This window comes from Alligator sinensis, unplaced genomic scaffold, assembly GCF_000455745.1.
Source record: "Alligator sinensis unplaced genomic scaffold, ASM45574v1 scaffold652_1, whole genome shotgun sequence".
In the NCBI taxonomy this organism is placed as follows: Eukaryota; Metazoa; Chordata; order Crocodylia; family Alligatoridae; genus Alligator; species Alligator sinensis.
This window is the reverse complement of record NW_005842010.1, coordinates 522517-534270: the sequence shown is the minus strand read 5'-3', so window position 1 is coordinate 534270 and position 11754 is coordinate 522517. Positions and strand designations below refer to the sequence as shown.

Below are 11754 nucleotides of genomic sequence, written 5' to 3'. Positions count from 1 at the left end.
CTCAGGGGGTGGAGCAGGTGTATTGGAGCTCCTTTAAAGGTGGAGTGGCTCCAATTCATTCACCCCACACTTCAGCACCAGTTAGGGAGCCTCAAGAATGAGCTCCCTCCGCTGCCTTTCCACCCTCTCATTCTAAAAATAGTGAGCACTGACAGAGAGCTGTGGCCATTGCTGTGGGAACCTGGATGCAGGCTCCCAGCCTGTAGCTAGATTCTCCTCCTCCCTGAAACCAACAGTGTGCTTCTGTTTGGTCTGGGATGACATTGCAACTCAGAATGCTTTGCAGAAATCGTTCTGGGTTACAGCTGGGAGCTATACTTCTGCCTGCACCCAGGGAGCTAAAACACAAAAAGAAAGCTTCCAATAAGTGGAAACTTGGACAAATGACTAGAGAGGAGTACAGGAGTATTGCTCAGCCATGCAGGGATGAAATCAGGAAAGCTAAAGAACAGTTGGAGTTGCACCTAGCAAGGGATACAAAGGGTAACAAGAAGGGTTTCTACAAGTATGTCAGGAACAAGAGACAGATCAGGAAAAGTGTGAGTCCTTTACCAAATGTTGGAGTCAACCTAATGACACACGATGCAGAAAAGGCTGAAGTATTCAATACCTTTTTCACCTCAGCATTCACAGGCAAGGTAAGCTCCCTGACCACTGCACTTAGCAGCACAGTTTGGGAAGGAAGTAAGCAGCCAACAGTGGCAAAAGAACAGGTTCAGGACTATTTAGAAAAGCTGGACATGTACAAGCTCATGGGGCCAGATGTGATGCACCTAAAAGTGCTTAGGGAGTTGGCCAATGTGATTATAGAGCCACTGGCCATTATGTTTGAAAACTTGTGGCAACAGGTGAGGCCCCAGATGATTGGAAAAGGACAAATATAGTGCCCATCTTTAAGACAGGGAAGAAAGAGGATCCAGGGAACTACAGACTAGTCAGCCTCACCTACGTTCCTAGAAAATCATGGAGCAGGTACTCAAGGAATCCATTTCTAAGCACTTGGAGGAGAAGGTGATTAGAAACAGTCATCATGGATTTGACTTTAGCAAGGCTTTTTATATGGTCTCCCACAATATTCTCACAAGCAAGCTAAGCAAGCTTGGGTTGGATGAATGGACTGTAAGGTGGATAGGAAGCTGGCTGGATCATCAGGATCAATGAGTATCTATCAATGGCTCAATGTCTAGTTGGCAGCCAGAATCAAGTGGACTGCTTGAGCAGTCAGTCCTGGGGCAGGTTTTGTTCAGTATCTTCATCAATGGGTAGGAAAATGGAATGAAGTGCACCCTCAGCAAGTTTGCAGATGAAACCCAGCTGAGAGGAGTAGTAGATACGCTGGAGGGTAGGACTAGAAATCAGAGAGACTTTGACACATTGGAGGATTGGACCCAAATAAATCTCTTGAGGTTTAATAAGAATAAGTGCAAAGTTTTGCACTTAGGATGGAACAATCCCATGCACTGGCACTGGAAGTCTGGGACCTAACTGGGTACGCAACAGCTGTGCAGAAAAGGACCTGGGGGTTACAGTGGACAATAAGATGAATATAAGCCAACAATGTGCCCCTGTTACCAAGAAGGCTACTGGCATACTGAGCTGCATTGTAAGAGCATTGCCAGCTGAATGAGGGAAGTGATTCTTCCCCTCTATTCCGGACTGGTGAGGTCACATCTAGAGTATTATGTCCAGTTTTGGGCCCCCACTACAGAAAGGATATGGACAAATTGAAGAGACGCAATCGGAGGGCAACAAAAACAGTTAGGGGGCTGGTGCACATGAATTCTGAGGAGAGGCTGAGGGAACTGGGCTTATTTAGTCTGGAGAAAAGAAGACGGGGGGGGGGGTGCGAGAAAGAAAGACGGGGGGGGGGGGGGGGCAGGATTTAATAGCAGCCTTCAACTACCTGAAAGGTCGTTCCAAAGAGGATGGAGCTAAATGTTTCTCAGTGATGGCAGGTGACAGAACAAGGATCAATGATCTTAAATTGCCGCAAGGGAAGTTGAGGTTAAATACTACAAACATCTTTCTCACCAGGAGGATCTAAAGTATTGGAACAGGTTACTCCAAGTCAGGGAACATTGTGGAGGCTGTGAAATCTCAATGGAGATTCCACAACCTCCTTGAAGGTATAAATGCCTAGCTAGACAAAGCTTTGGCTGGGATGAGATAGTTAGGGATGGTCCTGCTTTGAGCAGGGGTTTGGACTAGATGACCTTCTGAGGTCCCTTCAAACCCTGATTTTCTATGATTTTAACAGCATTCACAAGAGTGCCAGGATAACTGGTAGATCACTGGATGATGGAAAAAATGCAGGAGATGAGGCATGCCTTTGAGGTAGATCCTGAGAATTCCCATTCACTCCCCAATGCCATTTTACTCCCAAGAATAGTTTTGACTCTGTGTTTTTGTGCTGTGAGAGAATGGAGAAAATGGTTAAATCCAACTGAAGGAAAAGAAAAAAAACAAGTCTACATTCTATTAGAAGCTAATTTATCTTTCTTGATTGGGCAAAGTGACTGGATTATAAAGGTCTATACTGTATTCTTCTAAAGTCTACTTCCCATACCTCCCCTCTCAAAGAGCCATATAGAAGTGACAGTCAACTTGCAGAGTTGAAGCGTAACCTACCCTATAGTCCTCACTTTTGTACTCGCATGTCATTTTTAATGAATGCAATAATAGTACCAAGTCAGAATTTTTTCCAGTGCAGTTTTTCCTCCATGTTTTTAGTGCATTTTATTCTTTGGGTGCTCTCCTTAGTTATTTGATTCTGCTTTCAAAGAATAGCAAAAACAAGTCAGTGTCCTTGTCTGTAATTATTAACTTGTATTTAGGGAAAAATATTTTTCCTCAAATTAAACCAGAAAATGTGGGATAAACTTATATGCAGGGTTGAACAAATTGAATAATTGAAACAATACAGTATTCTACAGTGAATCATTGTGCAATTACATATTTTAGTCCTTGATGGATCTAGGTTTTTTAAAAGGGGGATGAAGATGATGGGGTACATAATCACATAAAATACAACATACAATTGTCTCCAGGTAAAAAATACTAGAAACTTGACTACCATGCTAGGGGCCTAGGGCTATATTACTCAGTTTAAGATCACAGAAAAAAACAAATATAAATTGCTTGGAATCAGGGGTGATACGTAGGGGGTGCACATAGGTGCACATGCACCCCCTGAATGTGGCACTGCACCCCCTACAAAAAGGGGGTAACTGCTCAGTTCATGATCCCCGCTGGCTACTGCCCACAGTGTTAGCGGCGTCTGTGTGTGGTCGCCAACCCCTGATCGGTGCTCATAGCGGCGTCTGTGTGTGGTCGCCAACCCCTGCTGGGTGCTCCCCGCCCCTCCACTCCCACCGCCAACAGCACCAGTAGTGTCTGCGGGAGCTCCCCTGCTTACCGCCACCACGCTGCTGCCACACTCCTGCCATTGCAGTCCCCCCCCCCCCCCCCCCCGCCCCAGCCACTGGGGGTACACATCGTTCATAATTGGAATAGGTATTAATTCGTTATATGGTAAGTTTGTATTAAAAAAAAGAACAAACTAGGCAAAAATAATCAAAAACATTTTTTCATTAGTGCTGCAGCCATCATAATTAAATGCACATCTCTTTCTGATTTTTAAAACAAATTCAAGCCTTCTTGAGCATCTTGATGGTGCATCCAATGCTTTGCTGAAAATTATTCCCACACTTGAGTTAATGTTCTCCTGAGATCATGTTTCTACACCTGAATTTATGTTTTTGCTAGAGTTAAAACAGTCGGAAGGGGTGTGGAGCAGGAGCTACATTATTAGGAGGAACTAAGAGCAGAACTGGAGCATAAAGAATAACTTGATTAGTGGAACATTAATACCATAAAAAAGGAGAGAGGGTTGTTAACACCTGTGGAATGAAGAGTTTAGAAGAAATCAGGTAGGTTATAATGAGCCATGAGGTCAAGTCACTCCATCACTTCTGCCTGAATAGTAATTCTGCTGCCACAGCCAGACAGTGGGCACAAGACATTTACTGTACAGCTTCCTAATTAACTCTATGGTAAAGTCTCAGTGTCTACACTAGCACCCCTATTAGGCAGCAGTAAACTAATTAACTCCACTGTAGGTTCATAATTGTAAACACAGGGCATTTGTACACATGCTTGCACCACAGTTGTATAGGCAGCAAAATGCATGTTAGCACTGAGAAAATGGTGGAGGTGCAATTTTGAAATAAAACGCATCGGAGGTGTTTTAGTTCAAAGGCACACCACCCCCATTTTCTCAGCGCTGATGCATATTTTTCCACTTATACAACTGTACATGATGCAGTGCAGTGCCCATCAGCTTGTGTGCAGTGCAAACTCAGTTAATCGCATCTACTCCAACTTTCTGGATCTCTGGCGCATTGTGGGATGAAAAGGTATGTGTATAAATGCCCACAAGTACTATCCTACAGCAGCATCGTTTAGTGGGCAGCAATACACATGTAGACACTGATGGGGCTGGCTGGGGCATGAAGTGTTTCAGTGCAGTGGCTGCCTCCCGGCTGTCCTCCTGAGCCTCTTGCCAGCCAGGGATATTCTGACCTGGATCAACGTGCTGTGGTCCTGGGTGTACATGTAAACATGGTACCCAGGAGCAATAAACTCCAGTGCAATGTGCACCAGAGTTGATTGTGTTGCATTAATTCAATTTGTAGAGGCACCCAATTTGTTTTAAACTTTGGGAGGACCAACAGTCAAAAGTGGAGTGGAACTGCACCACTCCCTAGATCTGCCCCTGTTTCAGTCTTAAAATGAAGGACATTAAAAAAAAAAAGACGTTTTTATATTTTTGAGTGTGAAGAAGATAAAGTCATAATGATATGCTTCTGATGGAATTGACATTTAAAATATTCATATATTACATGAACAACTGTTTTTTTTTAAACAATCTTTTTACATGAGCAATCTTTTTCTCAAGTGAGCCCAACTAATTTACCAGAGAGAAAACTCACTAGCAATTTTCACTGAAGGATTTCCACTATCATCTACAGATAACATTATGACAGCAAGTATTTCTTCTACTGTTTTTCTTCCTTTTCTCTCTTGGCTTTTGAGACAGAGGGGCTTTTATTGTGAAGAGCTAGTTTTACTTACAGTCCCTATTTGTTCTAGGGTTTGTCAATGTACATCTATTATCAATTAATATTCTATTGAGATCAAACATAAGGTAACAAACCCATTTTCAGTTTTTCATAGCAGTAATACTGACATCATATAAAATATCTAATTTAAAGGAGATGCTTAAACAGTAAGGACCTGGTTCATATATAGCTGAAGCATACACTCAGGAGTTTTTGATGGAAGTGATCAACTTTAAATTTCTTATTGTCTTAGGTTAATCTGTACGTAATGTCCATGGATTACATAATCCCTTATTATGTGCACAAAAACCCACTATATCAGTATGATTTGCATATGCTACATGGCTATTATTCCACAAATAGCCCAACAGTATTTGGCTCCATAACGCTATTATCACAATTTACTCCCCCACCCTTTTTTTAAAGCCAAACAGACGATGCAAGCAAGTGAATCAAAAATGCTATATTAAATCAAACCCTTCTTATGTTCAAAAAAATTTGCTATTTAAATGAGGTACAGATTGTTCAACCATCTGAGCTACATTATCAGGATTATTTACATAACAAAGTGTTTGTTCACAGACCAAAATGTTTGGGGATTATAAAAATGGCTTTAACATGAAAAAAAATGAAGGACTTAAAAAAACAAGCAGTAGCCTTTCCTGTCTTGGGATATCACTGGTTCAGTCACCAGAAAGATCAAAAGCATCAATTTGCTACCAGTAATCCACTTCTCCCATAAAAAATTTCACACAGAGGTGATTCTACTATCTCTACACGACCACTCAAGAAAACACATCATTTGATCTGGTAATCATCAGGACAACCAAAGTATGGATTATTGTTTATCTACAAAGTATCCTGCAATGGCCTAATATATTCAATGCACAAAAAAGTGATTTATAAATATTACATTTGGTCAGCAATGAATATCTTCATAGAATATAAATGGTACCTTCTGCTTTTTGTAATCATGTAAGTACTCTACAGCCTTTGCTCAGAAATAAAGTGTTGTAGTAGAGGACTAAAGACTTTGTTATTCTCTAGTGTTTAAATTTTATGAACCTTAGCAAGGTTCCTAGTTGCTGAGTTTCTTATCAAGCAACTGCAGAAATACGAAGCTTCATTTTAAAATTCACGGTTGTCTTGTGCCTCCAAGTCTTATGCAACAATCAAAGATTAGCATTCATTATAAGATGGGTTAGTATTCTAACTGTTTTCTGAAAGCCAAGAATCACAATCTGAGGGAGTAAAACTTTTAAGTATTTATTTTTAATGAAAAAGAGGAATTTGTACATAAGAATGTAAAAGTTGGCTTTGTATCAAAAAATGAAGTAGTTGTGAAATTATTCATTCCTGTCGAAGAATGTGCATACATACTCATAGACAATAACACAAGAAATCTTATGCTGAAAAGTGTAGTCAAACAACAATATTACTCAGTTTCCTGCCTTTTAATACTACAAATGATGACAAATGCAATTAAAGAATGGATTTGCTCTGAAGCCTTAACAATTAACAGCCATTTCTCAATTTAACCTAAGATAGGGAATGTTTCGTCAAGTATAAACTTCCAGAAGGCTGCAAAATTCAGATTTAGTTGTCTGTTAGGTCCTAATCCTACAAAGTCCCACTCACTTCAGGATGATTACTCGCAGAGCATAGTCATTTGCCTAAGTGTCTCTTCACACATTCCATCACTAAGGAATTTGTATTGAACAATGGCAACAGATACAAGGTAGTTATATTACTCTAGGGCCCCCAGCAAACAGTGACCTTAAAACACAATTAACCTGTTAATAGCCACATAAACAGTAACACTGACACACCTCCAGGTAATTAACGGTGAGACAAAAGTGTATGTAACATTTTTGTGGTGAGTTTTCATGGTGCCTTAAATTGAACGTGAGACAGGGTGCATGGCAGGGCTCGGAGCTCCCCAATGATGACAGCCTGACAGCCATGTGGAGCAGCCATGCAACCAACTCCTAGGGAGATGTGCAGCAAGGCACTTGACACATCCCAGCACAGAGACCCTGGGATCAGGAAGAGGTTTCCTGGTCCTGGGGATCCTGTGTGTTGAGATCTTTAAAAAGTGCATGTACAGCCAGGCTGCACACATGGTTTTCTGACTTCCCTGGTGCATGGGTACTCTGAGATCAGGGAGAGGTTTCCTGATCCTGGGGTCCCTACATAGCTGAAACTTTAAAAATCGCTTGTGCCTCTGGGCTTCACACAAGGCTTTCTGACATCCTGGTACACAGACTCTGATTGTCTGTCCCAAACCTGGGACCACACGAACATCTTGTTTCATCCCCAGGGGCAATTTCACAGCTGGGACTGATAATCACCCCTGGGACCACACAGGTTCATGCCAAGCTGTGGACAAGTGGCTTTCTCAATTTGCTGGTGGAAGAGAAGCCCAGGATCATGATCCCAGGCTACTCTTGCACTGGCAAGTAATAATGGCACAATTGGAATCTGATCCCAAAAATCACACATTCTGCCATGTACAAGTGATATGGCAGGAGGCACAACTGTTGGGATCAGATCCATTGTGCCATTAAATTAACAAGTGCCAGAGGCCTAAACGACAGAAAAAGGAGACTGATGAATATTCACCCAGATGCAAATGATACATGAGAGAGCACTGACCTTTATACTAAAATCCCCTTTTTCCAGCCATTTAACAAAGATCAGTTAAGTTTCATGGAAAAAAATTAAAACAAGACACTTACACATAAAGGGAGTATTTATTCAGGTGCAATAAACCTGATGCAGAATTCCTCTCCAAACTGATACTACAGGGGTTAGCTGACAACATTTGTTGAAAAGATTAGATTAACATAAATGAGTTTTACAGACTTTCTCTTTCACAGTTTTCTAAATCATTTGTCACTGTCCCATGGAAAACATACTTAAGAACCTTAAGTTAATTTGCCCACAAATAGCAATTAAGAAGAAATATCAAGCTCTAAGGGCAATATTTAGCTTTGAAAGCTATTACTACTTATCTCCTAAACTGATACTCTTGAAGCCATTCTGGATTCAGCATTTGATATTTGCAATAGCAACGATTTGTGAAATTATTCAGGTCTACCAGAGATTATTCTCAAAAATAGCTCTCCCAGCCTACCATCTAAATTGCAGATCATAGGGTAATTCTTCCCTAGATTTACTAGTCACAGGTCCCTGAGTTTTGAGTTACATACTTTCCAATTCCCTCTTATGCTGGCATCCCTATAACAATGTGCAGAGTTCAGCTTCCATGCAATTTTGATATGGACTTTCTGAAGTAAATTATATAGAAAGGGATAGCTTCCCTGAAAGTAAGTGCGTGTGAAAACCTGTAACTCTAATCTCAAAGTTACCCTCCTGAATCTCCTCTTTACCACTTTCTTCTCTTTCCTGATATCTTGAAAATAAATATATGTTTAAAACATTTCCCACATCTGTTTTCTGATTATTGTTATCTCTCTTGCACAGTTCATAATTTCTTAGTCTCTTGTCAGTAGCTCTACTTGAGCTCATTTCTTAAGTATGTTGTCTTCAGTTTTATCTGGCATGGAATTAATCATCATCATAGCAGTGAATATCTTTCTTTTCTTGCAAAGTCTCTGTGTTTCCCTTTTTAACGTAATTTATTTTGACTTTTATTGTATAAAAATAGTGGAGGTAGTTGCTCTATTAGTGTTACTTTTTTCTCTCTCCTTGGCAGCAGTTGGCATTTTGAGATATAGATTGTTCTCTACTGATTGGCTTTTGGCATTTTTTTTCAAAACTAAGAAAATTCAAAAGAGCAACACGTTCTAAAATGTCACTCGGATGCACCCCTCATTCTTGCACTATTACATTTCTTTTCTCTTCTAATTTAATCTGGATTTCCAAGAGACCATTAAATCTGAATACCTCAAATTCTGAATGGTCAAACAAACTTTAGATGAGCCTGTTTTTCAAAGAACAGAAGATCAACACCTTTTGAAAAATCAAGTGCCTTTGGTTAGCCCTGCTTCACTCCTATCTTATATTCAGTAAGATAAAAAGAGTTCAAGTACAGGTATTATTTTGCATACAAAATCTTTGAAAAGGAGTTGAGATAGAAGAAATCAAAGGTGTTTCTTGTAAACAGAAAATGCAATGTCACATCTGTAGGTGACTGTTATTGAGATGAAGGGAGTTGTACCACCTTGGAATCAAACAGCAGCTCTAGTTAGCTAGCTACTTATACAGCAGTCTTTTACCATAGTACTGAGCTTATCAGGACAAGACTTCCACCAGAGGACAAATATCTATCAGTAAGTGTAAAACATTCATGTTTCCTTAGCCATAGTATTTCCTTTTCCTTTTTAATCGTAAAACTGGAACTCTGTCAAAAGGAATTGTCTGCAGGGAGAATACATTGAATATATTTCAGTAAGGTTTCCATTATCATCGCTAGTGCTGACACACTAGGGCTGCACTCAAGAATGTTCACAAACACAAATGTGTAATTATATAATTGATGTAATTGAAAATCTCTGTACGTTTCTTTTATGTTAACTATTTGATAGCATCTGTATATTTTGTTCAGAGCTAAGCATGCTCTCCTTATCCTATTTTATGAAATATGCAAGTGGACTATTACATATTCGCAGAACCTTCAAGAAAGGTAAATATATTAATAAGTGTTTGGCCAACCTACAGCTACAGACTTTTACATGTCATCCACTGCATTAATACATACTTTCTGTCTAGTTCCTTCTGGTTTTTTTCATATTTTTATAATAATATCACCACCCAAAAATAATATAGTATGGCTCTGATTCTACAAAGCTGTACTTTGCAAGTAGTCATGGGAATATGGAAACAGGAATGGAAGGAGCCTCACAGGGCATCAAATTCAATACATTGCATTTGCAGGCAATAGTTAGTGTAAGAAATCACCCTTTCAAACTCTCATTCACAACTACAAGGAACAATGTGAAAAACATCAAGAACTTATTCCACCACAGGTAGGAGAAATTAATGAAGCCAGTGCCTTGCAGCTGCAATGAGAGGAAATGGGCAGTTAATATATGCTGCAAAGATAAGGACAAAGACTCAAAGTAGAGACAAGCAAAAGACAAACAAACCAAAAAAAAATTGTTCTTGACATTCCAGCTTAGAGGAATAATGCCTTCCTGTCCCCAAATTTGGTGATTACCATAATCTTGATTGCAAAAGAAAAGCCCTCTAGCCAGGAACCTATGGGTTTCTAGAACCAGGAACATTAATATATCTCAGAGTACATGCAGATGTTACAGTTAGACCATTTTAACTAACCAAAGTGCTCTACCACCCTGCCCTAGGCCATGAATGCAACCCCCTCTCCCCAAACTACCATTGAGGGAAAGACCCTGGAGGTAACTGAGTATTTTCCCTTCCTTGGTAGCCACCTCACTCAGAGAGTTAACATTGATGAGGAGATCCAGCATAGGATTTGTAGATGTAGGGTGAGAGGGGACCTGAGCAGATCATCAAGTCCGACCCCCTGGATCTGGTGTACAAGTGCCTCCTTTGGGAAATTACTTCAGCATGTCTTTATTCATCACTGTATCTGGAAACACACCAAGACCCAGATCTAAAATGTAATCATCATCCCCACTCTCCTCTACAGATGTGGAATGTGGGTAATCTACCATCATTATCTCAAAAGCCTGGATGACTCCAGAAAATCCCCCACATAAAATGGGAAGATTGCTGCTTGCTAAAGCCAATGTTACCAGCATTGACTCATTGTTCCTCAAACACTAACTTCAATAAACCAGACATTGTGTGCAGATGCCCAACTCTCAAAACAAGTGCTCTACTCCCAGCTTAGTAATGGCATGAGATCTTGTGGTGTCCAGAAAAAATGCTACATAAACACATTAAAGGCATACTTCAACAAAATGGATGTTGATATCAAGAGCTGGGAGGAACTGGCTGTCGACTGACTCCAATGGCATTGCAATTGCAATCAAGTGGCAGGCTGCTTTAAAATAAAACGTCTTGCCATCAAAGCAGAGAAGAAAGAGTGGAGGAAGAAAAAGAAGAAGAATCCCAGCCTGCAACTTACTGTCCCCATTGAAGGACCTGCAACTTCTGTGGACAGGTTTGTGGCTCAAGGACTGAACTCTTAAAAATCACCTCAAGACCCATCAATGAGCCATGGTAGAGATCATCCTCAAATTACATGATGGCCAATGATCTAAGTGACAATCTGTATGTACATTTTAGGAGGTTAGATCAAGCAAAAAAAAAAAATGGCTGGCCCTATCTAACTTAGATCACCTGAGAAGGTTAACCAAGATTGGCACAAGTTAGCCTGATCTACAAAATATCTGTACACATTTGAAGCACAGCCCCAGGGCTGGGAAAGCCTAACTGATTCTCTTACCCCCAGGGATACACATTTCCTACCCTCCTCCACCATAACTGGAATATTTTTAGCCCTCTGCCCCACCCTCAGAGTTGCCACCCCACCCACCCCAAGACCCACTAACCTACTCCAGCTTACTTAGATCACATTCCTAGCATGGCTCCTAGCATCAGTGAACATGTGCACGAGTGGGACCTGACCTACAATCACACAGATTAAAGTAAGCTGTATGATCATAGACTGGGTCCCAGGAAT

At 40.5% G+C, this 11754-nt stretch overlaps 1 protein-coding gene across 1 annotated transcript in view; it reads left to right on the top strand.

Annotated features, from left to right (window-relative positions):
- The first annotated feature begins 383 nt into the window (after positions 1–383).
- LOC102376026 overlaps positions 384–11754 on the top strand; it is a 51246-nt gene continuing 39875 nt past the window's right edge. Inside the window, exon 1 of the mRNA XM_006021900.1 lies at positions 384–638. Coding sequence (XP_006021962.1) covers positions 384–638 — 255 coding nt within the window. The remainder of the gene's footprint in view (positions 639–11754) is intronic.